The sequence below is a fragment of the Andrographis paniculata genome, unplaced genomic scaffold, assembly GCF_009805555.1.
Source record: "Andrographis paniculata isolate CXL003 unplaced genomic scaffold, ASM980555v1 Contig17END, whole genome shotgun sequence".
Lineage (NCBI taxonomy): Eukaryota > Viridiplantae > Streptophyta > Magnoliopsida > Lamiales > Acanthaceae > Andrographis > Andrographis paniculata.
The window spans coordinates 327,852-354,729 of NW_026137457.1; the positions used below are offsets into that span (position 1 = coordinate 327,852).

A 26,878-nucleotide genomic window follows, 5' to 3' on the forward strand; every position below is an offset into this window, starting at 1 on the left:
TATATAAATTTTTATAAAATTTGATATTATACTTTAAGAAAAAAAAGGAATGAAAATATAAAATCAAAATATTATTTAAATTAAAATTCAAATATATTTTTTTTAATTCAAACTAAAATCAAACAAGCGCATATTCTATATAATATATTACTATATATTTGTGTGTGCAATTTAGTAAAATGCAAAGGTTGTACATACTTTTTGGTACGATAATAAATATTTATTAACACCATTTATTTAGTTGAACAAATTATATTGCATAAGTCAATTAATTCAAAATTTAAATATAATAGCTAAATATTTGTTTTGTTTCGATGGAAATTAATAGTCTCCAAAATAAACATGATAAGACGAATTACACTAGTATAATAATGTGTAACAGGTGGATCTCAATACCTTGAAATTTTGAACTTATGTCATTTATCTTTATATTATACCATCTTAATAAGATTATTTTTATCATTTTTTTTTTAATTTTGTATTTTTCTTCCTTTAACATAATGATTGAAATTAATTTGTATTTCATATTTAGATGGTAACTTTTTTGTGTTGAAAAAATATATATATATATATATCTTTTAGAAGACTAGTGAAAATTTCATAGTTAATAATAATAATAATAATATAAAATGAAAATTTAGGCTTGAAATTTAAAAATTACTTGTTTTAACGGAAGGCTGACGGTTCCTTCGTCTAGCCAAAACCAGAAGAATTCTTTTTATTATTATTTTTTTATTTGTTATTTATTTTATATATATTTATCTTAAACGAGCAGAGATCTTCGAGTCTTTCACTTTGCAGGAGAATCTTCACTGAGTGGGGCCATCTGTAATCCGCAAAGGCCGGAATCTGTTCAAGATTCCGTCGTCCGCAGGCCTTTGGGATTTGGCATTCGGCTGGACCGCCGCCGCCGGTATATTCTTTTAAGTATTCGTTGTCACGACTGGCTTTACCGCCGTAATCGAGTATATGGTTAGGTAATCAGAATTCAGTAAATTTTCCGCGAATTCCTTGCCGGCTTGTGTGAACTGTGAATATTTATTTGTGAAACTTATCGGTAATTTGGTTGGAGAGTGGGAATTTTGGGAAATACTTGATCGAGGGTGAGTTTGATGGGGTTTCTTCCTGAAGCATGGAGTAGTGTTGGAGTAAAGTGCGGTTATGGTGGTTTGGGTGCGATTTTGAGGAGAAAACAGGTTGATTCTGCACATACGAAGTCATCTTCTTCGGGAAGTCATCATCTGTTAGCTAAGGCTTTGACTATATCAGATCTTATTGCTGTAGGTATGAGCTTGTTCCTCTCACGCCTTTTAACTTTCAATTTATCGAATAACTCTTTACTTTATGCTGTTTTTAGTTTTCTAGTGTTTGAATTTGTGCAATAGATTGCTCTATGGTATTGCGATTGTTTTCATTTTAATCCATAACGTAGATTTTTCTGTGATATCATTGAGTAATGGTTTCTGTGTGTATGTTTGAGTGTGATGATTAAACAAATTATGAGTTTTATGTAAAACATTGGATTGGTGTGATGACTATTTAGATATTTACTTTATTCGGAGCTATCGAGTAAGTGGATAGGTAGTTATATCATTTTTGTAAATAAGTGTAATATTGAACGACATAAATGGAAAATGCTTAGTTTAGATTAAATTTCTAGTATGTAGATAGTTCGTTTTCATTTGTGTTAGTTTTAGACAAAATTGTTTTTATTTAAGTCTATCGAGTATGTATCGTATCTATTTATAGTCTCTTGATTTCATTATTAATAATAAACAGATTTTGAAAATTTTTGCAAACTATAATTTGGTATTATAACCACGCTTATTCCGGGTATACACTCAACTTGGAAAGTAGCTTACGGTCTTCTGATTTTGAGATTCGTCTGCAGTTGCTTGTTTGTCAAATTTGCATTTCAAGTTTCCATAAAATTTATGTTCGACTTTAGATTGTTTTTCGTGATTCCATTCAGTGCCTTATGTGGTGTATGTCTACCTTGCAAAGCTTTTATCATTTAATAATGGTAATGATTAAACCTTTGTTTGAATTTCTAGGAGTTGGTTCAACCATTGGAGCTGGGGTATATATTCTTGTTGGTACTGTTGCACGGGAGCATTCAGGGCCTGCCTTGACATTTTCTTTCCTTATTGCTGGAATAGCCTCCGCGCTTTCTGCCTTTTGCTATGCTGAATTGGCGAGTCGCTGCCCTTCTGCTGGAAGTGCCTATCACTATTCTTATATTTGCATTGGAGAAGGGTACTTTTCGATTCTACACTATTTTTAGTTATTGGTTTTCTATTAACCGTAGTTTTGAGATTTTTATGATAGTTCTAAATGAGTTAGCCTAAACAATTAACTGCCGATGAAATGATATTGAATGTTCTTCGTTGCAAGAGCACTTGTGTATTAGAGAAGGGATGCCTTGATTCTACACTTCTGAGTACTTGATTTTCTATTAACAGCAGTTTTGAGGTATTCCGAATTGTAAAGCATCCTGTCTAAAACATTTAGTTAATACAATAAAACTGGAGAAATGATAATAGAGAATAAAATGATAGAAGGAGAGAATTCAGTAGACAATTATTGAGAAATGTAATACAATTTGAAGAAATTGATCTTAGGAGATAGATGTATTATGTTCCAGAGGATAGAAAAAAGAGTAGGTGAATTGACTAGCAGGAGACGATGAATTAACTAATAAAGGATTTTAATGGTGTAGAATTCTCCAGAAAAATATTGTTGGCGGAATTCTATGATTCTATACTTCCGAGTAATTGAATTTCTGTTAACAGCAGTTTTTGGGATATTCCTAATTGTAAAGCATCCCGTCTAAAAGATTTAGTGTAAGCAAATAAATTCCAATGAAATGACATCGAATGATCTTTGTGTATTCATGTAGAAAACTTATTGTTTATTGTTTTCGAATCTCAATAATATCTACCATTGGAGGGTATGTGTAGGTTGATTTCTATCTGCTTAATTTCATGGACCAAATGTACTTCTAATAAGTTAATTTTTTATTCCCGGGCTTCAAGATTACGAACTCATTGCAAACCAGCATTACTCATTGCTTTTCCATGTTATGCACACGATAATCAGTTTTGCACACATCCGTGCAGTGTTGCTTGGTTGATTGGGTGGGGATTGATCTTGGAATACACAATAGGAGGTTCGGCAGTTGCACGTGGCATATCCCCAAATCTGGTCAGTATAATTTCCATCTGACAATTCACCATTTAATTTTATCTTGTCATCATGTTCAACAGTTGATTTTAGTTTTCTCTCGTTTTCGCATCGATTTTTCCTCTCTCAGGCCATGCTTTTTGGAGGTCCAAGTAGTCTTCCTTCATTTCTTGCTCGACAGACAATCCCTGTCGTTGGTATTGTCGACCCTTGTGCGGCTGTCCTAGTTTTAGTATTCACAGGTCTCCTGTGCGTGGGAATCAAAGAGGTGTTTTTCGAATCTCCTTTTAATTAAAGAGTTTCAAGATCCTCAAATCTGATCCATTCTACTTCACAAACTACGATTTCTGCAGAGTACATTTGTCCAAGGAATTGTTACTGCTGCTAATATTTGTGCCATGATCTTCGTCATCGTAGCTGGCGGATATTTGGGATTCAAGACTGGATGGCCTGGCTACAAACTTTCGTCTGGGTGAGTTTTCATTTATTGTGCTCAATCAGTTAGCTTTTCTACTTTCACGCATTTCATTTCTTATTATCTATTCATCAAAATTTCTCGTTGCAGTGTAAATTTCATAATAAAGAAGAGTGTTTTTCTTGCTATATTACTCACTTGAGCAGGTGTGTGTAATATTATGTTTTCATGATAAAGACGATAGAACAATGTAACAATCTATTCGATTTCTAGATATTTTCCTTTTGGAGTGAATGGGATGCTTTCCGGGGCTTCGACTGTCTATTTTGCATACATAGGTTTTGATGGGGTTGCTAGTACTTCAGAAGAGGTACCCCTTTATTTCGTCTTGAAACTTTCAGTTTCTTAAAATGGCGTAAATAAATAGAACGTATGCGTCCCAATTTTCACCTTCTGCAGGTGAAAAATCCTCAGCGAGATCTCCCCATAGGCATCGGCCTTTCATTATCCATATGTTGCGCGCTATATATGTTGGTTTCTGCTGTTATCGTCGGATTAGTACCCTATTATGCAATGGATCCAGACACTCCTATCTCTTTCGCCTTTGCTAGCCATGGAGTCGAATGGGCATCGTAAGTTCATAATCTGCCTCATGATTACCTGTATTGATTCATCTTCTCCAATCTTAATGTATTGCCATTGCAGGTATGTAATTGCAGTTGGAGCTTGTACTGCTCTTTGTTCATCATTGCTTGGTTCGATGCTGCCGCAGGTAATCTTTCTTTCTCCTTTTTCGAATTTTAGCTTTTAAGATATTATTCTTCTAATCCTAACACACACAATATTCACTTTTATGCGCACCCTATAGCCTCGAATACTCATGGCGATGGCAAGAGATGGATTGCTGCCGTCATTTTTCTCGGTTGTCGATAAAAGAACTCAAATCCCTTTCAACAGCACCGTCGTGACTGGTTTACTCGCAGCAGCTCTGGCGTTTTTTATGGACGTTGAGCAGTTGTCGGGAATGGTACGCAACATGTTTTACTTTCTTGAATATTGATTGATGCAGTGGATATAACAGAATAGCTAAAATTCGCTTGCAGGTTAGCGTCGGCACGCTGCTCGCATTCACCGTGGTGGCGGTTTCAGTTCTGATCTTAAGATACGTTCCACCCAACGAGGTGCCGCTTCTGTCGTCTTTGCAGGATACCGTCGATACAGCTTCGATGCAGTGTAGCTTCAGCTACAGCCCAGATGGCGCCGATTTGGAGAACACGGCGACTTGTGTTATCGACGCAGAGGAGAGTGCGGCTGTGGTAATTTGCGAAAACACTTTGATCAAAGACCCTCTTATCGCTAAAGTTTCCAGTCGGTTGAAATGTAGGTTTCCCGATCTTCGAGTGCTCATCGTGTTCTTTCTCGACGCTTATTTTGTTTACGTATGATGTGCAGTTCTCATCGATGAGGGGATTCGGCGCAGGATCGCCGGCTGGGCAATCACGGTCGTGTGCATAGGCGCTCTTGTTTTAACGACGGCAGCTTCGGATTTAAGCCTCTACAGGTATATCCGATCGTCTATCGTTCAAAGATGTTTGTCAAACAAACCGTAATTTCTCAACCGTATATCTTGATTAAACCAGCCCTCTTCGATTTTCACTCTGCGGCGTCGGTGGCATCCTTATGTTATCCGGTCTAGCGTCACTCGCCTGGATCGACCAGGACGATGCAAGACACAGCTTTGGGCACACGGGAGGTACGTAATTACGGCTTCGAGTAAATAAAAATTAATACAATCCGGCGTTTACCTCCATGTTGTTTTTTCAGGTTTCGTTTGCCCGTTCGTCCCGCTGCTCCCGACTGCCTGCATTCTGATCAATCTCTACTTATTAGTGAACTTGGGGTAAGTCCTCCGAATATGTTTTTTTTTTTCTTCGTAGTTAATCGTAGAAATATTGCGAACTTGGCTGCGTTGTTCGTGCAGCGCTGCTACTTGGATGCGCGTCTCGATATGGCTGGCGATAGGGGCAGTTGTTTACCTGTGCTATGGCTGCAGCCACAGCTCATTGCGGCGGGCTGTGTATGTACCTGTGGCTCATGCTGGTGAAATTTGCCGGGGCTCTTCGACCGGGCCGTCGACGTCGTGATTGGAGACGAAGATCATCTCGTCACAACGCAGGTCAGCTCTTTGAAACCTCTCGAGTTATATATATATATATAACGTGGAAAACAGTAGCGGAGTGTATATATGTGAATGATCCGTACAGAATGTAGTGTAAGTATCGAGTCTGTGTGTATGTATATATGATTTGTATTTGGTAATTAGAAGAGATGATTGTTTGTTTTAAGGGTTATATTGAAGGATGCAGTAAATATGTTGAAGTAGGTACAAAATAACCAGTGATATGAATTTGTTTATATTACATATTTACACTCTGTTTAGCAATATTCATTTTAAAAAAATATCATCATATACATTTTTTATGACCATCGCATCAAATATAAATATTTTATTATATATATATTTTTTTTCAAAATTTAAAAAATTTTAAAAACTTTTATATAAACACAGGTGTTACTCATTTAAAGTATTGGACCGGCGTGGGAGTGAAATTTTTTATCATATAACTTGCTTTGTTAAACCTAATTTACAAGGTATTAAATTCGATGAAAGGTTTACCCAATAAACAAAAGTTTGATAAGTGTCTGACAATCATAGAACTATCACTATTCTTTATAAAATATTAAATCAAAATATAACTTAAATTGAAATTAAATAAAAAAATTTAATTTCAAATCAGAACTTGACAGATTTTTGTATAAAATATTAAATCAAAATACAACTTAAATTAAGATTAAATAAAAAAATTTAATTTCAAATCAAAACTAGATAAACTTTTGTATTTTGATTTATTTCTTCTTATGTATATATAATTATGCAAACATTTTTTCCGGATATCAGATTGGAGTGCGGGTGTGTATAAAATACGTGATATTTGATGTAATTGTAATTATAGTAAAATATAAATACTATGTATTATGCAATTTAACTTTTATAAAAAAATAAAACAAAAAAAGAAACGATAGAAAAATCGTTATCCTTGAGCACAAAGCGTGTTAGCAACTCTAAAAATCGTAGTTTGAATAATCGAAAGTGCTAAAACCCGTGTAAAATCTTGTAGCGCGTTCATTCCACCGCTGTCAATCGAACGAGGGCGTCATCTTCTAGCGGCAGGCTCACCTTTCTCCCTCGCCCTCCGCCGCCATGGGCGGCGCAACGCGCCTAATTACCCTCCTAGCCGTACCATTTCCGCCGCTCCGCCCATCGCTTCGCCACTTCCGCGTCTGCGTCTCCACTATCTCCTCCTCTTCCATCCGCTCCCTCTCTTTCTCCTCAAATTGTAAAGCCAAGTCTCGCGGTTTTCTACTCGTCAAATCGTTTCATTCTCAACCGAATAACTACTCGTACGGACTCGAATCCTCTGCCGCTCAGAAGCAGCATCAATCTGTTCATCCATGGCCGGAGTGGTGCAATTTTCTACAAATCGTATCGAATAGGCAGGACTCGTATGGTCCGGAGGTCGTTGAGATTCCTCCAGAGGACGCCTTCCTGGTTTATGAGCAATTGCCGGATGACTTTGTCCGTGCTGCCGCTTCCTGCTTGTCTTTCGCTAGGGCTCGACCGAATCTTCTCGGGTTTGTTGTCTCCATCCTTTGATACCTCTGTTTATATATATTAGTGACTCAATCTGGTTGTTTCTGTATATGGCGCTGCAGCAAAGTTGAATATCGAGTGATTCTGCCTAAATTACTTTCCACTTTGTTGAGTTTCAACTTTCATATTGTATTTCACTTGCAGAGATTTTTCTCGTGGTATCCTAACCTAAGTAGTCTGTTTGCTATTATCAAAGTTCTTCTGTTTGATTGGTTATCGAAATTTAGCAATACAAAGGATATGAAATTCAAACACTCTATTGAAGTTATACATTGAATTCGATGCCATCGTCATTAGATTGTAAAAAGTTCTCAGTTCATGAATGGTATCAGATTGCTTTCAAGGAGGGACATTGAAGCAGTTGTATCGAATGGAACTCCATTTTTGTTCAAAAGTGCGCTCGACACTGCAAGGAGGATGAGATCTTTCGTGGAATCCGACGGAAATAATGTATGTGCAGCAACACAAAAATGTTATTTTTTTTTTTCTCTTGCTATGGATTTGCTAAAGTGCATCTATGAAATCATGCTGTTTATATTTGTATTTTAGGTTTCGGGAATCAGTATAGGGAATACCGTCGACCTAATGAAATATATACTGAGCTATGCAAGCAATCCCACGGTTTCTTCCGAAAGAAATGGGCTGTACAGTAGAGAACTTGTTGACTCGTCTGTTCGGAATTTGCTGCATGAATTGAGTGCAATAAGTCATGGAGCTTCGGCAGGATACATGGGTACTTCGCAACATCATCAGGCTCAAGGTGGACAAGGTGCAGTACCCCCCTATGGACAAAATATTGTGATGAAAAGAGGCGACTGGATATGTCCAAAGTACGTATTCCTCTCCACTCACCGTGCACACACATAATATTTTTTGCAATTAACGTACTTTTACCTGAATTTAGATACCAGAACTCGTTGAACTGCAGAAATGAGAATCGTGTGTTTCTTTAAGGACTAGACTTGAGTTTAGCGTTTGGGAATAGTACAAATTTGAATTGAAATAGGTGTTCGATGAAATGTTTTGAATGAAAAATTAGTATGTTGTATAACATATGAAATGGAAATAGGTGTTTACTTTGATGATTTCTTTTGGAGGGGGATTATGAATAATGCGATACCAAAACCAGACCTTAAATAAACATTTGAATCGAAAATTGAATTTTTGTGTAACAACCTAAATAAAAATAAGTGTTTACTTTAATGGTTTTGGGGGGAGTAGGATTATGAATTATGCAAGACCAAAACCAAGACCTTAGAGAAACAGATAGTGATCATTGGTTTCAATATTTGTTCGCAAATGAATGAAGAGCGAACTTTGTTAGTCTAGAGAATGTTTTGTTCATTGATGAGTTTTGTAGATTTCTTGCTTCACATATTCCTCTATTGTAATGCCTTGATCATTTTCAACGACCCTCATTGGATAGATGTAAGTTTATGAACTTTGCAAGAAACATGAAGTGCCTCGAATGTGAAGGACCCAGACCGAAGAAACAGCTAACTGGTGGGGAGTGGGAATGCCCTCAGTAAGCATTTTTGTGCTTTAGATATCTGTCGCAAACATAAGTACCTAGAATGACTTACACAAGTAACGTCCTTTTTGCAGATGCAATTTTTTTAACTACGGGAGGAATACAGTTTGCTTAAGATGCGACTCCAGAAAACCCGGCGCACCTTTGTTTAATGCCACGAATGTCAGATCAGGTTTTGAGTATAATGGCGAATCAAATTACAGAACATCACTCGAGAATACAACGGCAAACCAATCTCCTAATCTGGTTGAGAATTCTCAGTTCCCGAGTAATCCAGCAAGCAACGAAGAAGCGCAAGCTGAAAAGCCAGAGCCGCAGAAATGGTTCAAGAAAATGGTGGAACTGCACGAATCAAAAGATTCGGCAAAAGAAATTGCAGACGACAACTTCCCTGCAATGCCGATGCGCAAGGGAGAAAATCAGTTCGTGGTCAGCAAGAACGAGAATCGATCACTGTCTTCTCCCAAGTACAAAAGACAGGCAGCCATGGATCAGGTCAGCAACACTAATTTCGTCCCCTTCGTCCCGTTCCCGCCCGGATACTTCGCCAGAAAAGATTCCGAGACGCCCCACAGCCCCGAACCACCACCACCACCACCAACAGAAAAAAGCGGCCAGCAAATGCGCGCAGCCAATTCACAACCCTTGGATGAGATTGGTGGAAGTCAAGAAGGCCGTCAGACCAGACCGAGCCTGGAGGGATCAGGTGTGACGGAACCCGACCCTCTGGACATGTCGGAGGAAGCCAAGGCGGAGAGATGGTTCAAACGGGTGGCGCAGATAAAAGACATCTCGGAACTTAGCGAGATACCGGACGAAGACTTCCCGTCGATAATGCCGATGCGGAAGGGCGTGAACCGATTCGTTGTGAGCAAGAGGAAGACCCCCCTGGAGAGGAGGCTGACTTCCCAACAGCATCGGAGAAATCTTCCCATTGAAAGAACTGATCCTCCTCTCAAGAGGGAAGGTAACAATAGCTAAAATTTTTTGGTTATTATTATTATTATTATTATTGTTGTCTTTGAAAATGATATTATTGAAATTGCTTTCTGGTACGGGTCAAAACAGAGGAACCTCCCTGCCTTATTTGTTTGTGTATATGCCTTTGCATGTCAGTGAAAGTAGTTGACATTTTGTAGTCTATTATTAATAGATGCATTTTGCTATATAAGTCCGTTTATAACTAATAGGCATATTTTTATTTTTATTTTAAAAAAATATTGATATGTATATTTACTTGAATTTGATTTCATATTTGTGCAGGGAAAAAATGATAAATTGTAGAAACCTAAAAAAAATCATCTAAAGTGTAATAAAGAGAATTTTTATTTTTAAAAAATTTCCATAATAAATAAAATAAAAAGAAAATCAAAGAAAACATAGCCTTCTACTAAACGTGTTTCAGCTTGACAAAAAAACTATAATACTTATTTATTTCTTAAAAGATAATTATACATTAATAATAAAATACTTTTAATTTTTATTTTAATTTCAAACATATCATTATTTTATGCAAAATTATAAAAAAATTTAACTATTAATCAGTATAATACTATTACTACAGAATTTCAAAAGAAATGAGTGAAGGAGTATTGTTTTTTTCTGTTTTAATATATATATATATATTTTTATGCAATATATTAATTGGGAATTTTTTTTTTGGAATTTTAATTTATTCTAAATAATAGGAAATTAATTTGTTCCTTGAAATTGAGACCGAATCCTGAATCGGGCCTGGGCTTAAATCATGGCTCAAAGGCCCATCCACTTCTGCCTCTATTTAACTCAGCAGTTCAAAACAGAGGCGCCTGAGCTCTCCCGCGGATACAGACGCTCGCACGACTGATTGGCACTCCTTCGACGGCCAGCTGAAGCATCTAGAGGTTCCGGTCAAGAAAATTCTTTCGAATCTTTGATAATTTCTATTTTACAATCGAAGAAAACTCGTATGCGTTTCGAAGAGTGAGGGGAAATTCCATAGATAATTAAATATGATTTTTATGACTATTAAGCCCGATCACTGTTCCAGTTTCGCAGAACGAAGATCAGCAGACAGTGTAGAGTGAGATGGAGAAATCTGAGAAGAGAGATTCTAATTTGAAGGAGAAAAATTTGTTGTTAGGTATTTTCAGCTTCTTCTTCTATTTTTTTTTTGGAAGTATATATCATTGATTAGGAATCGCTTAGTTCAAGCTTTCATTTATTTATTTATGTTGTATGGAAACAAGTTAAAGTTGTATTGCGTTTCAATGTTTAGTCTGTAGTGTCACGATGAAATGATGTACATAGAAAGTTATAAATAACTGGATGCTTGATTGCTTATGAACTTAGTGAAAAGCGTGTGGAGGGAAGTTGGATATAGCTGCGCTGAAATCCTGAGTGATATACTTCTAATTGGTGGGAACTATAGCATTGTTTCTGCGGAAATACCTTTGTGCATTTTTTAAACTGCTCCATGTGTATGTTTTCTATAAATTGTGGATTTATCAGATGTATAACACCCTCCGGTGTTCTATGCATGATGCAGATATGGATATCGAAAAGGATTTTCTCAGTTCTTGGAAATCAATGTCAGTGGCAGAGGATGACACAATGGATTTTGACCTTCCGAAAGTTTCTAAGGGCAATAAAAAGCCATTTGATTTTGACAAAGCGTGAGATTTATTTAAACAAATCATTTCATGATGTCATCTGATATTTTCAAAATATACTGTTAGTTAGGGAAGGGGCTTAGGGCTAAAACTAGTTCTACATTATGTTGCCAACATTGGCATTGCATGAACATATGCTGAATCCCTGCTCTTGGTGAGTTTCTGGTAGTCAAGAAGTAATATTCATTGATTTGGTGGTAGGCAGTCTTATATCTTGTCTATAACTATTGATAGTACTACCAACATTTCAGGGATATGGATTTTAATTTGGATGTTGATTTTGGGAAGATATCCTCTTTCAATATAGACATGTTAGATATTGAAATCTCTCCGCCACTTCAACAAGCTGGAAAATCCAAGGATAATTTGGATGAGCCATCCAGTGGAGAGGATAAAGGAAAAATTAATCGCTTTGCTTTTGCATTTGATTTTGATGAGTAAGTATTCTGAAGCTTATTATACTTTTGAGTTTTGTTTTGCTTTATTGTGTTGCATGCTGCATTTTATTGACGCCTTCCATTATTAACCCAACTTACTTTTAGAATGTTTTTGTATCTACCAAAATTCTAGGATGGAGAATTTTAATTTTGATTCAAGCTCAACAAAAGTAGGTTCAAAAGCTAAAAAGGATACGGTTAATGAAGAGCGTTCTCCAGATGGAACTATGGGTCTAGATAAGGAAGTATCCATGAAGTTGGATCTGATCAGAGACACAAATTCTGTAGAAAAAGTGCCCCAGAAATCATCTTTACCAGAGACTGAAGTTGATTTTGACATGGAATTTCTAGTTGGAAGAATGAAAGATGTTGATAACCCAAATCTCCCTCCAAGATTGGCAGTGGATGATCCTGTTACTTCTGTAAATTCAGCTGCAGGCAATGAAGTTGCATCTGATAAAACAAATTGTCCTTTGCAGACCTCAACTGCTTTAGAGGAACAACTAAAAAGTAATCAATCTGAAAAACTGGATAACTCAAAACCAGTTGATCTTGAAGTTTTTTCTGGTAATGATGGCAACCGGGAATATTCATCTGATTATCACTTCAACAAGGAGCAATCTAACTCATCAGGGGTACAGCAAAAGCTTGGCTGTATCGGTAACAATGCTACTGGTTCTGATATAGGACAGGATACTCAAAGGATGTCACTTATTGGTTTAACCAACAGCAAGAACCAAACAAATCCCGAAAACTTGCAGCACTGCCAGGCGGTGGGTATTGCAGAGAACAATAGTTGTGAAAAGAATGAGGTTGTGGTTAATGATAATGCAGTTGAAATTAGAGAAGGGATTAAACCAGGTCATGTTAATTCAAATACTGATTTGCCTTCTCCTGTCGAAGACCAGGAAATTGCTGCAAAGAATCTCAAGTTGTCCCTAGTCAGGTGATATATTATGTGTACTATTTGTATTGTTCTTCAAGTTAGTAAAGAAATTCACAAGTCATACTGACATGAAGTTCTGGTGTTGTTTGTTTTTCGATCGCAATGCCAAGTGCAGTCAACCAAAAGAAATGTTGGTGAAGGAAACATTGAAAAGAAGAGAACCCCTTGTTACCTGCTTGAGATCTTTTCTTCAGTCCAAGAAATTAGAATGCCCTATGAAGAAGATGGGTTCCCAGAATGTATTTTTGTTATCTGGTAGTCAGAAGATGGACTCCACTGACCCTACTACAGTTGAAGGAAGGTACAACTAACTACCTGTAATTCATAATAACTTTTCAAGTATACAATCTTTGATATCGTTTTACTTATTTCGAAACAGGGAGTCAGATGGAATCCAAAGTGCAAGAAAACTAGCCTCTCTTCCTCTTCAACGTGATAATTCCAAAGCTCTTTTAAAGAAGGATATTCCCCAGACGCAGATTCATGAAAACTACAAGGGACTAAAGACTTTAGGGTGAGCTTTGTCCATAATTCAAATTTTCACTGAATATTTAGAGCTATGATTCTGTGATTAAAATTATTGAAATGTGGATGGAAGAATGGGAAAGGTGTATGAAATAGATGCACTGTTTACCATTTTGTAGGGAGATCAAAGCTAATGGATTACAAAATGGGAATCAACCACCTGATTCGTTCCCAGCACAAAATAAGGACATAGCAAAGCCAAAATCTGCTTTGATGCAAAGGGAAATCACTACAAAAGATCTAAAGTCTCTCAGGTTTGTCTTATTTCTAACGAGGAAATGCATTAATGTTATTCTTTTTAACTTGACCTTCGTTGAATAGTTGATGATCCTTATATATCAAAATCAAGCGGGTCCTCGCATTCTGAAGTGGCAATGTGTGATCATTTTTTCCTTCCCAACGATGCCCTGTTTAATATGATGAAGGGAGGTCAAGGCTAATGAGTTACCAGATGGGAATCAATCTTCCTTGAAACAAAATAAGGACACGGAAAAATCGAAATCTTCTGTGAACCAAAGAGAAATGACTACAAAAGATCTAGATGCTCTCGGGTATGTCTCATACATTTTATCTTTTATTTTGTTGACATGTATACATACACAATCAAAGATTGACTAATGAGATCTTCAATTTTATCAGGGAATGAAAACTATATGAGATTCCTATTGCTGAGCTCTAATACGGTCTAATGAATGTGAACTTAATTAGCTTCGCTGATGTTTGGTTTTCTAGTTCAACTAAGGATATCAGCAATGAAGCAGTACAAAAAGGCCGAAACCCGACAGCTTTAACATCATTTCAAGCAACAAAATGCACTCCTGCGGAAGAACAGAAACATTCTTCGATTGAAAGTGGAAAGAACTCGAAGAAGCCCCCTGAGCTCCGAGTACTTAAACTCCCAAGGTAAGTTCATTTTACATCTTCATAATTATTCTATGGTATATCCTCATGGAGATATATACTGATAAAACTTTTTTCTTTCAGTTTAAACCTTGACACAACAAAATCCCCTATTCACAAAAATATCAGACCAGGATCTAACATTAGGGAGAACACGATTTTAACAACGAAAACACCATCATCGAAGAAAGTACCTTGTTGCCTGTCTGTAAAGCGAAAATCATCTGAGGTAATGATTTTCGACTTCTCCATTCTACTAGAAATAATACATATCATGGTGTCTTAACTTTAAAAATTCTGCATAAATAAATGATTATGACATATTTTCAGTGATATTTCTTTTTGCAACAGAAGAACGATGCGCATACCTTGCCTCCATCTAAGCGCCCCTCCCCTTCGCCAAGGTATATGTTAATATGCGCCAAGATGAAACTATTTACATTTCTGGATTTCATCCTCAGGCATGACTGTTTCTGTAATCTGCAGACTTTTAGTGAAAACACCAGAAACAATTCATGACAACGAGGTGAGATATTCGAGTCTCGAGCTATAAAATATTACAGTGGACAGACATATAATGGCAGATAGTTTTCCTGTTGACAGTTACTAAGCCACAATGAAGACGAAAACAGCTCCATAAAAAATGCAGCCGAACATTGCGAAATCTCTACATTTCAAATGTCATTTGCCACTGAAACTGTAAGCAACATTATGCTAGCTGAATCCTACGGCAAGGAGCTTGATGATGTAAGGACCATTCTCTTCTACATCGAATTTTCGACATTTTCACTTATGCATCATTTTATTACAGCTTTGTAACATGCTGAGGAAGAAGCACGACGAGGCAAAAGAATTACTGGTTCGGGCAATCGTGAACAACAATAAGCTTCTGATGCTCAATAGTCCTGTTTTCGAAGTGAAGATATCCTTCTTTACCATTTCAATTTTCGCGATACGTACAAATACTTTTCTTGTCCATTCCTTTACTTCCGAAAACATTGTCGCGACTCGGGAACTTTTCGCCAAATTAGCACTTGACAGCATTCATGTAGGCAATCACCAGCAGTTGGATCCATCACTGCCCATTTGAAGGTTTCTTATATACATACATATATATATCTATCTTTCTCTCACTTGTCTCTCACTTTGATCTCCCTCTGCAGATTCTCCATTGCCAGCCTCATGGCATATACTCTCCCTCTGTAAGTGCTTATATTGGTCACTGTTACATTCCACAATAAAATAGCTGATCTGATTCACTTTGAGAAATCAATAATAATAATAATAATTTTCTAATAGTCTAAAAATATAGGTGACGAAAAGACCTCATGAAATTAGGTAAAAGACAATAATATTGCATGTATGAGACTAAGATCTCCTCTTCATAATGATAGTTGGCCTGAAAATTTGGTAGCCTCATTCTGCACAGGGACCACTCACTAACACATGCAAGTTGCTGCAATAATAAATAGCTTTTCCTATTTAGAAAAATCAATACTCCTGCAAAATTTATTTTTATTTTTATTTTTAGTTTTTCCTTTAAATTTACTTTATTATTAATTTTGATAAAGTCAATAAATTTAAGATTTAACTATTATATTTCATTCAATATTTATTTACATCAAATGTCATTCCTTTTATTATATTATTTTTTAAAATTTTTTTAATATCAGTGCTAAAATAAAATATTCTAAATTTATAGGATGGAGGCAGTACTACATATTCATTTTACTTTTTTTCTTTTTTTTTTTTAATATTGTTTGGGAGGTTTGGATTTTGAGGTGAGATTTGAATAGTAAAAATTTTGAATTTGAATAGTTGTACGATGTGATATAAATATTTTTTACTATAATATAAAAAAATAAAAAAAATAGATATTTGATTTGATGTTTTTGAAAAACAAAATTGAATGAATAGTGTATTTGGAGGAAAATCCTCCAAACAAACACATCCTATATGAAAGGTTTACTTTCAAGTAATTAGAAAAAATTTGATTAATATAGCCAAAAATTCGAAGAGTGGCTGTACTGTACAAGCATAGTCTAATTATAACATGTACGCTTAAGGATTTACTTACTTTCATGCAACAGAGGCACACAAGCTCAGAAATTTTATTTTTAAAGTGAATTTGAACATTCATTGTTATTTACAAACGAAGCAAAAATATAAAAAATAAAAAATAGGTGTTTGATATGATGTTTTTGGGGAAAAAAATTTGGATAAATAGTGAGATTTTGTCCAAGTCCGTCAAACGAACACACCCTAGAATACTTAATAAAACAATGAAGATCACTAATATTGACCATTCAAAATTTTTATTAAATTATTAACTAAATATTAAATAATCGGTAAATGATCTTGATTAATATATATATATTAACTCCAGACAACTTTGGAACTTAAGATATTATTTATCTACAATAATTTAATTTTTAATATTACATTAAATGTATATTTTTACATAAAATATTATACGATGGCTATATATATAATTAGTATTAATTCCACACTTATGACAGTGTGTCTATACCCACTCCACGAGCTATCCAGTCAACTTGAATATAAATACTAAAATAATATTTTAAAATCTTAATTAGTTAATTAATTATATTAATTTTAATTTATAATTATTTTTATTAATATTTTTTTTATTATTTATTAATTATGTTATTTTTAAAATTTTGTATCTAATGGTATAAAAACACTATGTGGAACAAAAGGGAAGTATAGGTTCTTTTGTTTGTACAGATTTCTTCTTTGTATTTTTTCTTTAATAATTTATAAAATATTAGTATCAAATTTGGATAAAGGAACGGAACGAGTGGTCAACAAATAAATAGGGATAAAAACAATAAAATATATATATATATATAAACAAAATCTTTGTACTTTTTCTTGTATAATTTAATAAATATTAGTATGGATAACGGAACGAGTGGTCTACAAATAAATAGGGATAAAAACAATAAAATATATATATATATATATAAACATAAAAAATAAACGAATAGGATGAGTCTGTTCACTGAAAATTTTCAAGATATATTTTATTTTTAATATTTAATATTTAATATAAAATATTATTTTTATAACTGAAATTTTTTAACATATATTTTTATTTTTAATATTTAATATTTAATATTTAATATAAAATATTATTTTTATATTATCATAATATAAATATAAATCTAAAAAGTGTATATTTCCGTTCACTTTTGAGTTGAATTACTGAAACACTGTTTGTTGTGCTGTAATCCAACTCAAATCTAGGCTGAAACCAGTTCGGGTGACAGACAATAATATAATTATAATTTAATATAAATATATTTTTTTTATAATAATTATAATTTAATAAAATATATATATATCATTCAGTACAATTTAAAATTCTCTAAATTCAGTCCAAATTTAAATACATAAATTCAAAGTGACTTTAAAATTCAAAGAAAAATAAAATTTAAATTCAATTTTCTTTAAAAAAAAAAAAAAACCATGAACAAAAACAACAAACCCAATAAAATAATAATAATATAATTGAGGTACGCAGCATGGTGCACGAGGTTTTATGAAGTCGAAAACCAGGGGCGTACGTACAGAACAAGAACAGCAGGGAGCATTGCTATCTCTCCACTCCACCTCTGATTTGGTTTGGTTGTCGATCTGTTAGGTGAGATTTCTAAATTCATCATACCATACCACATTTCTTCACCTACTACTACATCTTCCTTCATTATCCATTCTCATCCCCACCTGTTTCGTCCCACCCCATGCCCCTCATTTGACTCTTTCTTTTCTTATTTTATTTTATTGTCTTTTTGTTCAATATTCTGATTTTTGGTCAGTCTTGCTTGGAAAAGACCAATCTTTGGCATCTGAGCTGAGCCGCCGAATACGATTTTCCCTAGGTTTTGAGGGTGGGGTGGTTATATATTGATTGGCTTCGAATTGGGGATTTTGATTGGATATTTTGTTTGTTCTTTTGTGAATATACAGGGCTTTGATTTGATTCGTCGGGGTATGGATTTCCTCGCCACATCTGAAGGTCAATTGGCCGTCGGCGTTGCGGTTGCGCTTGTCGCCGTCGGAGTTGCCTACTTCGCGTTTTCCTCGAAGAAGCCCAAAGGTTTGATTGTTGGTATCCTTTGATCTGTTACGTTAAAGAAGATAAGCCCTAATCCCCAATTTATTTCGATTCACTTAGCCTAATGATTCAATATTTATTCAGAGATCTACGGTTTTATGAATTTGAAGCTTCTTCATTGATGATTCGAACTTTTTTTCTGGTTTTCATTTGGCCACACAGATTAGATTTTTTTTCTGGTTCTACTTCTTGTGATTGACATAGAAAATATATGCTTGATAATAGTATGCTTGGATCCCGAGAATTTCAAGGAATTCAAACTCGTCAAGAAAACTCAAATCAGCCACAATGTAGCCAAGTTCAGATTTGCTCTTCCAACCCCTACTTCTGTGTTGGGACTTCCCATCGGACAACACATTAGCTGCAGGTTGGTTTTATGCATTCGGTATCACAGCTTTTAGTTTGTGTTTAGATATGTTTTGAAAGCGATTTGGAGTTTTTGATAGTTTTGGGAATAGTAAAAGTTGAAAAAAAAAAAAGTAATTGGCGTAATGCTTGTTTGAAAAATGTGCTGTTATAAATAGTGTTGAAAGTGATCTGAAAACACAGTAAACAGAGCTACTGGTTTCGTCGGCTTAGCATTTCGATACATAACTTTTGGAACTATCTAGTTTAATTTTTCGACAACACATAAGCTGTAGGTCGATTTTATGCATTCGCTTTTGTGATTAGATATGTTATGGAAGTGTTCTAGAGTTTTTGATAGTTTTGGAAATAGCAAAAGAATAATTATGTGACGTAATGTTTGTTTGAAAGATGTATTGTTATTAATAGTGCCAAAAATTATTCGAAAACACCTGTAAACAGCACTCTACTAGTTTCGATGGCTTACCATTTTAATACACAATTTTGGAACTACGTAGTTTAATTAATACCTTGGAATTATATGGTCTTTTGTTGCAGGGGTAAAGATAAAAATGGTGAGGAGGTCATCAAACCGTACACTCCAACTACATTGGATTCTGATATCGGATACTTTGAGTTGGTTATAAAGGCGAGTCCTTTACTTTGGCAATTAGTTTGTCCATTTTCGTATCTTTTGCTTTTGCTTTATTTGCTTCTTTTGTTTTATAATATACGTTTTGTGTGATGATAATAGATGTATCCTCAAGGAAGAATGTCTCATCACTTTAGAGAAATGCGGGAAGGAGAATATTTGGGTGTGAAAGGGCCAAAGGTAAAATGTTTTAACCTTATTTGGATATCGGACCATGAAAAAAATAGATTATTACTTTTGGGAAACCATTGGTCCCCTTTTCTGATGTGGAAGAGCAAAAATAGATTATTCCTTTGACGACATTATTGTGAAGTTTGCCGTATAGATCTTTAGGGTGTGTTTAGTTGAGGGTTTAAATTCTGAATAGTAAAATGTTTGAATTTGAATAGTTGTATAATGTGATATAATAGGTGTTTATATTATGTGTTGAATGTAAAATTTATATTTAATATAATATAAAAAATAAAAAATAGGTACTTTTGAAATGTACTTTTTCATTTGTCGATAACACCTTTGCTGAGTTGCATTTTTTGCTTATTGTATTCTAGTTTAGATTCCTTCCATGTCCGTAATGTCTATAAGCAACGTGAAGCTAGTTTTACACAACGAAACTATAGCGTAATCTCATCAGTAAGATGTTTATGAATGTGATGAAAATAGCAAAGGTTATATCTGAAAAAAAGTCCAATGTGTTGAATTTTACCACCAAATTTTCTGATATACTATTGAAATTTTACATCTTCAGCTTGCTGATGTTATGCATCAATATCTTCTTTAAAGAACCACACTTATCGATCATTTTGTTTCTTTTATCTTTTTAGTAATTTTTGGTGTGTACTAAATTGATTACATTGCCTCCTTTACAGTCTACGACCAAATCATTTCTCTTCTGAATTCTATTAATGTAATAATTAATTTGAAATTAGGGTCGTTTCAAGTACCAACCCGGCCAAGTGAGAGCATTCGGAATGCTTGCTGGAGGTTCCGGAATCACACCAATGTTCCAGGTGTTTATTCAAATAAGCATAAATATGGTATCTTTTGATTTTTATTATTTCTTTATTTATGTTTCTTCTTAGGTCACCAGAGCCATTCTTGAGAACCCAAACGATGCGACAAAGGTGCATCTGATATACGCAAATGTTACCTATGACGACATTTTGCTGAAGGTAACAATACCTTATATTATGCAGCTCTCAATACCCAAAAAAAAAAAAAAAAAAAAGGGACATGTTTTGGGTGGAAAGAAGTTTTGTTTTTGATTTGTATAGTTTAAAAACATATTCATTTGATTGTGACGAATATGATATCCTCATGCTACTCTTGTATTGAAATCCATTTCAACTCCGATTTTTCTTGCGATGAAAATAGTTGTAGAGTGAAACTACATAGAGATTTTGTTACTTTTTATATTAAAAGATTGTGATTTTTTATTGCAATTATCTTCTTGTCGAGCTTATTGATTCAAATTATCTCAAACGATTTTCTCTATCCGATTGCAGGATGAATTGGATAGTCTCGCGAAAAACTACCCCGAAAGGTTCAAAATTTACTATGTACTCAACCAGGCAAGTTTGCTGTCTTTACCTCTTTCTCCGAAATTCTGGTTCATTGCTTCTCATTGGCATACCTCTTCTCATCGGGATATTTATATGTGCCTTTAGTCGCATTAGTTCCTTTTAAGTTGAAAGTTTTTTTATTATGACATATAATCCCATTCATGAAGGCGGAGACATGTAAGTTTGAAATTCGATTAATGTTTTTTGTATAGCCCCCGGAAGTATGGAGTGGCGGCGTTGGTTTTGTGAGCAAGGAAATGATCGAGGAGCATTGCCCGGCACCGGCATCTGATATTCGGGTGTTGAGATGCGGACCACCACCGATGAACAAAGCCATGGCGGCGAATCTGGACGCCCTCGGATACACCTCTGAGATGCAATTCCAGTTCTGAGATTGCCTCGGCATCGCCGGTAACCCGATTTTTCAGTGTTGTGATTTATTTAGATGGTTGGAGAGATGGTTTTTTTGCATGTTATATTATGTAGCAACATAATTAAGCCATCCCTCCCTCCTCTTGTTTAAGCTAAAAACATCTGCTGTGAACTTTTCTATTTATTTTTGAAAGTCTTTGATCTGTCGGAATAAGTTATAATTTCTATGGATCAAATGTTTTGTTGTTTTACTGGTCATACTTATTGATTTAATTAAATAAATATATTCTAGATATACTTATTTTTAAACCTATAAAAATGAAATTTTGGATGCTTGTAAATTTTTATAATTACAATTTAGTCTGCGCGCGAATGTTTAGTTTCAACTCAAAGTATTTTTTTATTATTTTTGTCAGTGTAATTCTGAAGGATCAATTTTTTATTTTAATAAAAATAGACATAACAAAATATGCAGGTAGAAAACTTACAAATTTTACCATTGTGAACCCATGATATATTCTTTTTACTACTTTATCCTTTCTCTATAATGAATTTATAAATTTTATTTAAAAAATAATTAAAAAATCAAGTATAGAATAAAAAATTACAAAAATTCAATATCGAAACAATGCCAAATATTTGCATACAAAACAAATGACAATCCCAAACCACCAATAACATCTTCTTCACCTTTTCTCCAGTCGAAAGAAACATATACAAAGCTCAAACATAAAAATCTCGACTTAAATTTAACTAATTATCTCACCTCTAATTTCAAATTGATGGTTAGTGTCAAAAATCCATTAATAAAATTCATAAAGTTAATCAAACACAAAGGCCCTCCCAAACTGCTTTAACAAAGCTCGGTTCAGTTCAGCTCGTTTGACTATTCGAACACGTAAAATCGATGATTTGTGTTAAAAGAGACCAACCGCATCCATTCAAGCAAAAAATGGAAAGCAAGTTTAAACAAACATACCTAAAAGCATGTCTTTTCTTGTACACAAACCTTCATGAACTAATTGCACATCTTCAACGGTAAAAATCATCATACCTCAGCCGAATGTCTCGATCAGGAAGCCCTTGTAGATGCTCATAAACTTGGCCACAAATGCTGCAAGAATGAATGAATCAATCAATAAATCGTAGGAGGAGGTTTGTGGGTAGTTTGAATCGAACCCAGCAAAAATTAATCGATATAAAAACATTCATCGTAAGATACATAAAGATGCTGAGCAATACCTTCGAGATGGAAAATCGCTTTCTGTCCTAGACACAACCTATGCTCCTGAGGAAAATTGAAGCGAGCAAATTAGGTTGTAGTGAAAAGAAAACTCATTAATCATGCATTGCTACATCGATTTCTTAGTTGCAGTGAGTATACCGCATCTTGTGCCCCGACATCCATTTCTATACTATAAACTGAGATTCAATTTCACCGATAAAAGCAAGTGAGAACAGTAGTGAAACTTACATAGTATGCGGCCCAACGAGAGATCTCGTGCTTTAGGTCAGAATCCAATTTTTTCAACAACTCGAAAAGCAACCTCTGCGATCAAATCAAAATTATTGATCAGGTTGATATGCAAAATCTGCACTATACAGTCTAGAAGAAAAGGGCGCAGCGCAATGACAAACCTTTAAAATGATTTCAGGAGGAATGCAATTGACGAGCAGCTCGTACAGCTTTCCTCGGACTTCAGTCAACCTATATAACATGCATATTATGTTTAAAAATGGATCGGATAACTACCATCACAGCAATGCCAATTCTGAAAAATGACATGAACTACCAACAAAGGTTTCGGGAAGGAGCTGAAAACAAATAAATGCCAATCCTAAACTCCGAATCATAAGAAAATTAAATGTAGAAACAAATTTTAGTCTGCATTGGTTGCTAACCGTTTCGGGCTCTGCTCCTTAAATATGCTGGATGCTATCTCCGAAACATATTCCTCCCAATCCATGGGAGGTATTGCTTGATTTGCGGTAAAAGGGTACCTAAAACATGGCAGCCCGGCATTACTCGACTGAGTGGAGAGTAAATTTCCTGCGGCTTATGCATATAAGCAAATGTAAAATAAAAAACTCAACTGTTGGACACGACAAGTTTCAAATGACAATATTGCCCTCCTCAGGCTCCGATTAGACTGTTGTGCTATGCGATCAGCAAAACCAGGTGGAAGTTGCAATCCTTCTTTTTTGGCGATAAAATCCAACACCTCGACAATCTGGCAATGGAACAAAATGACTAGTTAATACAAACAGAGAGCAAATGAATCATAGTGCAGTAGAAAGCATAAACAAATTTGACAGCTCTGCAAGTGAAACTCGAATTCTATAAAACCGCATACACTCACACACACACTATTTCCATTTTGAGCTTGACGCCGGGTGACTTGCAATGCAACAATTTTAGCATCAAACTTGAAGACATGCTAATGTTTCCATAACCCATATGAAGAGAATTGTTCGTGTCATGGAAGACTTCTCTACATTGTTGATTAACTGAAAAAGTCATGCTTTATTGAACCTGTAATACACCAACATATCCATGATCCAATCCAATTGACTTGTTTTTATAGTCAATGCCTTAATTCGTTTATTAGTTGGTAAGAAAACGGTACTTATTGTAAGGCATGATATTACCAACGATGTTCAACTTCCTTAGTCTAAAAGTTGCGGGGGAACTTCAAGAGAAAACTAAAATCATGAAATAATAGTAATGATAATAATAAAGAATAATCAGCTAGTAAAAGGTAAATGGATTTTGAGAGCAAAAATAAATTGCCGACCTCTCCTTCCTTTGGTGCATTTACTCGCATATTTAGACACCGAGAGCGAACAGCTTCAGTAACCTTGGAAGAGCTGTTACAGCACAGAATGAGTCGGCAGGATGAACTATACTTCTCCATTGTTCTTCGGAGAGAGTGTTGGGCTTCTCTTGAGAGCTTGTCGACTTCATTTAGCACAAGAACTGATAATTCAACATACAAAAATGTCAAACAAATAATACCTTGCCAATCCTCTTTGAGGAAACAATACCCGAGCACTTGCTTCAATCATTGTTACAACTATTTGCGCCAAAGAATTTCAATAACCAGTTTCAAAAATATATATACATATATATATATATAGGGGTGGTTATTATGCTGAGATAAATAACATAATACAAACACAATATATGAACTTACAATACAAAACATAGGAACAGACAACACACCATATAAAGACAGATGATACATGAATTATGTTAACATAATAAAAGTATAACTCATGATATAGGGATAGACCGCACAGACAACATATGAATTATATGAATATATTACAAAAGCAGCATATAAACTAACAAAACACACAACACATATTACAATTGATTTCAGCACAAGAAGCATATCAATAGAACACACTTATATATGCTTTTATTTACTATGTCAAATGGAAACAAGTATTGTTTTACTGTTTTATATGTAATGACCAAAAAAATCAACATGATGTCAACTTGCCCAGTCAGCACCATAGCCATTAGGTTCAGGTATGAAACACATGTATAATACAACAAGTTCATTTCATTACCACAATGAAGATATGAAACAAATATCACAATTACCTTTGAAACCTTTCTTCCCTTTAGTGTCGATAGGCCGGTTCTTCGCCATTTCCTTGATTACCTCTTGAACAACATAACGATCCTGAAATCCCGCATCACCAGGGCTTAGTTCAACATGGTATGTGCTTGACAATGTAGTGAGTTCTACATCGATTGTTCTTGTCCCAGCCTGGAAACACAAATTTCAACTATCAGATTAAGATGCGGATGTTTGTGCAGTCGAAGCCAACAAACAAATGTGATAAAACAGACTGGGAGATCGAAACTCACATCAATTTTCCAGTTCTTGTTTTCCACTTTCACCTGCAACACAACATTTAAACAGCCAGATTAGAATAACCCTCCATTGTTAACACAAATAAATCCAGCAACCTGCATTCGATTCCGATCTACATATCCAATAAACCTCACATTCCATTATTATAGATTGCATAAAAACTTCCTCAAAAACAGGACAAACATCTCCAAAGATTATTTTCATGTTCTTAGTTCAACCATCAAAAGTGAATACAGATCGGTTCAGCTTCTGTGTGTGTTTTTACTCTCGTATTCTGACATTCAACATCACACAATAGCAAATTCCTAAATTCAACCATTGGAATCTCTCTAGATTACAACTAAGAAAGCAAAACTAGAAAAACAGAACGCGAACAACAGCTACGAAGTGGAAAAACAAACTAATCACTCAAATGTCACCTTATCAGCACTTGGACCGAACATCTGTCTGAGAAGTGCCATAATTAGGGTTTTCTTTCCCGATCCAGACGGCCCGTAGAACAGCAAATGAGGACAATCCTGCTCCGTCACCTGCAATCAAACAAAACATATATATCAGAAAAAACAAAATCCCCAAAACTTCCTCGCCGACACATAAAAGATCGTGTGGTATCAACCCGTTGCAAAACTCACCAGTTTTTTGAGATTTTGAGCGATTTCTTGGTGCACTATGACCTTGTCTAGGGCTTTGGGACGGTATTTATCCACCCACAACATCTCTCTCCTTCTTTGTTCTTCTTCTTCGCCGCCGTCACTGAAGAGATGCAGGAAGAGCAATTGACTGTACTGTACCCTCGCCGGCGAGGTTCACAAGTGTGGCGGGAAATGGAAACTGAAGCTGACTGAACTGATACCCTATCAACTAAAGTCGTATTTTTAAAATCAAATGCGACTTTAGGGTTCTACAGAATTATGGATTATTTTATTTTATTTTTTGTTAATTGACCTGAATAAACCCTTTCTTTAATTATTTTATTGGTATTTATAATAGTCAATTATATAATAAAGTATCTATTATACTTGCAAAATATTTTTTATTGGAAGACATAGGGACTAATTAATAAAATGATTTTATTTAAAGTTCAAACCAAACAATCCCTCAATTTATTTATCATTTAGCTAGCAATTGTTTGGCAACTCTTAAATGTATCTTTACTTCTTTTTTTCTTTTTTTTTTTCCATTAGAAATATACTATAAAATAGTGAATTTAGTACAGTTGGTTAATTAAATTCAATAGGGTGATTTTATTGAAAATTATACTACTTGGTTAATTATACAATTTCAAATTGATCATTTAGAATATGTTTATTTTGGTTTAGAAAAAAATTGGTTTGAATTTGGTATTAAAATAATATACGATGAAATAATTGTGAAAAAATATATATATATTTTTTTTCGAAAAATACATAAACTTGAATTTTTAGCTAAATAAACAAACCCTAAATTTCAAGATGTAATAATAATAATAATAATAATAATAATTAGGTCCACAACTTGCTCTCTCTCCCCTATCACAATTTCAATATTTGGTTGAGATTCTAATAATGCCTGAAAGTAAGGCAAAATTGAATTTTTAGCACACAACTTAGGGTTGAAAATTAATGCACACAAACTAAATTAAA

General features: G+C 34.7%; 5 protein-coding genes across 8 annotated transcripts; 4 read left to right on the forward strand and 1 right to left on the reverse strand.

Annotated features, from left to right (window-relative positions):
- The first annotated feature begins 726 nt into the window (after nucleotides 1-726).
- Nucleotides 727-5,949, forward strand: LOC127265746 (cationic amino acid transporter 2, vacuolar-like). The gene is made up of 14 exons (XM_051295723.1): nucleotides 727-1,284; nucleotides 2,055-2,256; nucleotides 3,120-3,204; nucleotides 3,314-3,451; nucleotides 3,537-3,655; nucleotides 3,872-3,968; nucleotides 4,058-4,230; nucleotides 4,304-4,370; nucleotides 4,467-4,625; nucleotides 4,702-4,978; nucleotides 5,051-5,159; nucleotides 5,239-5,351; nucleotides 5,423-5,498; nucleotides 5,580-5,949. Exons 1-14 carry the CDS (start codon nucleotides 1,113-1,115, stop codon nucleotides 5,740-5,742), a joined length of 1,950 nt encoding a protein of 649 aa, XP_051151680.1. The 5' UTR covers nucleotides 727-1,112; the 3' UTR covers nucleotides 5,743-5,949.
- Nucleotides 5,950-6,773: 824 nt separating this feature from the next.
- On the forward strand, nucleotides 6,774-9,979 carry LOC127264969 (zinc finger protein VAR3, chloroplastic). The gene is made up of 5 exons (XM_051294589.1): nucleotides 6,774-7,291; nucleotides 7,643-7,760; nucleotides 7,860-8,140; nucleotides 8,737-8,835; nucleotides 8,916-9,979. The coding sequence occupies exons 1-5, from the start codon at nucleotides 6,861-6,863 to the stop codon at nucleotides 9,820-9,822; spliced, it is 1,836 nt and encodes a 611-aa protein (XP_051150546.1). The 5' UTR covers nucleotides 6,774-6,860; the 3' UTR covers nucleotides 9,823-9,979.
- Nucleotides 9,980-10,542: 563 nt separating this feature from the next.
- On the forward strand, nucleotides 10,543-15,967 carry LOC127264664 (uncharacterized protein At4g18490). Of its 2 annotated transcripts, XM_051294162.1 has the most exons (18): nucleotides 10,544-10,724; nucleotides 10,871-10,963; nucleotides 11,173-11,238; nucleotides 11,369-11,495; nucleotides 11,744-11,929; nucleotides 12,063-12,875; nucleotides 12,991-13,176; nucleotides 13,255-13,389; nucleotides 13,520-13,654; nucleotides 13,826-13,951; nucleotides 14,133-14,303; nucleotides 14,385-14,529; nucleotides 14,652-14,704; nucleotides 14,787-14,826; nucleotides 14,904-15,047; nucleotides 15,112-15,222; nucleotides 15,298-15,392; nucleotides 15,464-15,967. In XM_051294162.1, exons 2-17 carry the CDS (start codon nucleotides 10,909-10,911, stop codon nucleotides 15,388-15,390), a joined length of 2,586 nt encoding a protein of 861 aa, XP_051150119.1. In that variant the 5' UTR covers nucleotides 10,544-10,724; nucleotides 10,871-10,908; the 3' UTR covers nucleotides 15,391-15,392; nucleotides 15,464-15,967. The 2 variants fall into 2 exon arrangements, 1 of the variants encoding a protein (XP_051150119.1); XR_007841839.1 differs by lacking the exons at nucleotides 15,112-15,222; nucleotides 15,298-15,392; nucleotides 15,464-15,967 and having other exon boundaries at nucleotides 10,543-10,724; nucleotides 14,631-14,704; nucleotides 14,904-14,948.
- Nucleotides 15,968-17,841: 1,874 nt separating this feature from the next.
- LOC127264677 (NADH--cytochrome b5 reductase 1) lies at nucleotides 17,842-21,620 on the forward strand. 3 transcript variants are annotated; one of them, XM_051294184.1, is made up of 9 exons: nucleotides 17,842-17,967; nucleotides 18,294-18,423; nucleotides 18,667-18,808; nucleotides 19,345-19,435; nucleotides 19,541-19,618; nucleotides 20,365-20,445; nucleotides 20,518-20,607; nucleotides 20,941-21,006; nucleotides 21,210-21,620. In XM_051294184.1, the coding sequence occupies exons 2-9, from the start codon at nucleotides 18,318-18,320 to the stop codon at nucleotides 21,387-21,389; spliced, it is 834 nt and encodes a 277-aa protein (XP_051150141.1). In that variant the 5' UTR covers nucleotides 17,842-17,967; nucleotides 18,294-18,317; the 3' UTR covers nucleotides 21,390-21,620. The 3 variants fall into 3 exon arrangements, with proteins under 3 accessions (XP_051150141.1, XP_051150150.1, XP_051150134.1); XM_051294193.1 differs by lacking the exon at nucleotides 17,842-17,967 and adding an exon at nucleotides 18,027-18,214; XM_051294177.1 differs by lacking the exon at nucleotides 17,842-17,967 and adding an exon at nucleotides 18,028-18,205.
- Nucleotides 21,621-22,155: 535 nt separating this feature from the next.
- Nucleotides 22,156-26,099, reverse strand: LOC127264921 (replication factor C subunit 3). The gene is made up of 11 exons (XM_051294520.1): nucleotides 25,889-26,099; nucleotides 25,676-25,786; nucleotides 25,250-25,282; nucleotides 24,980-25,148; nucleotides 24,165-24,346; nucleotides 23,464-23,600; nucleotides 23,272-23,370; nucleotides 23,008-23,077; nucleotides 22,844-22,918; nucleotides 22,612-22,657; nucleotides 22,156-22,483 (listed from the first exon to the last, which is right to left on the reverse strand). Exons 1-11 carry the CDS (start codon nucleotides 25,970-25,972, stop codon nucleotides 22,425-22,427), a joined length of 1,065 nt encoding a protein of 354 aa, XP_051150477.1. The 5' UTR covers nucleotides 25,973-26,099; the 3' UTR covers nucleotides 22,156-22,424.
- Nucleotides 26,100-26,878: the final 779 nt, after the last annotated feature.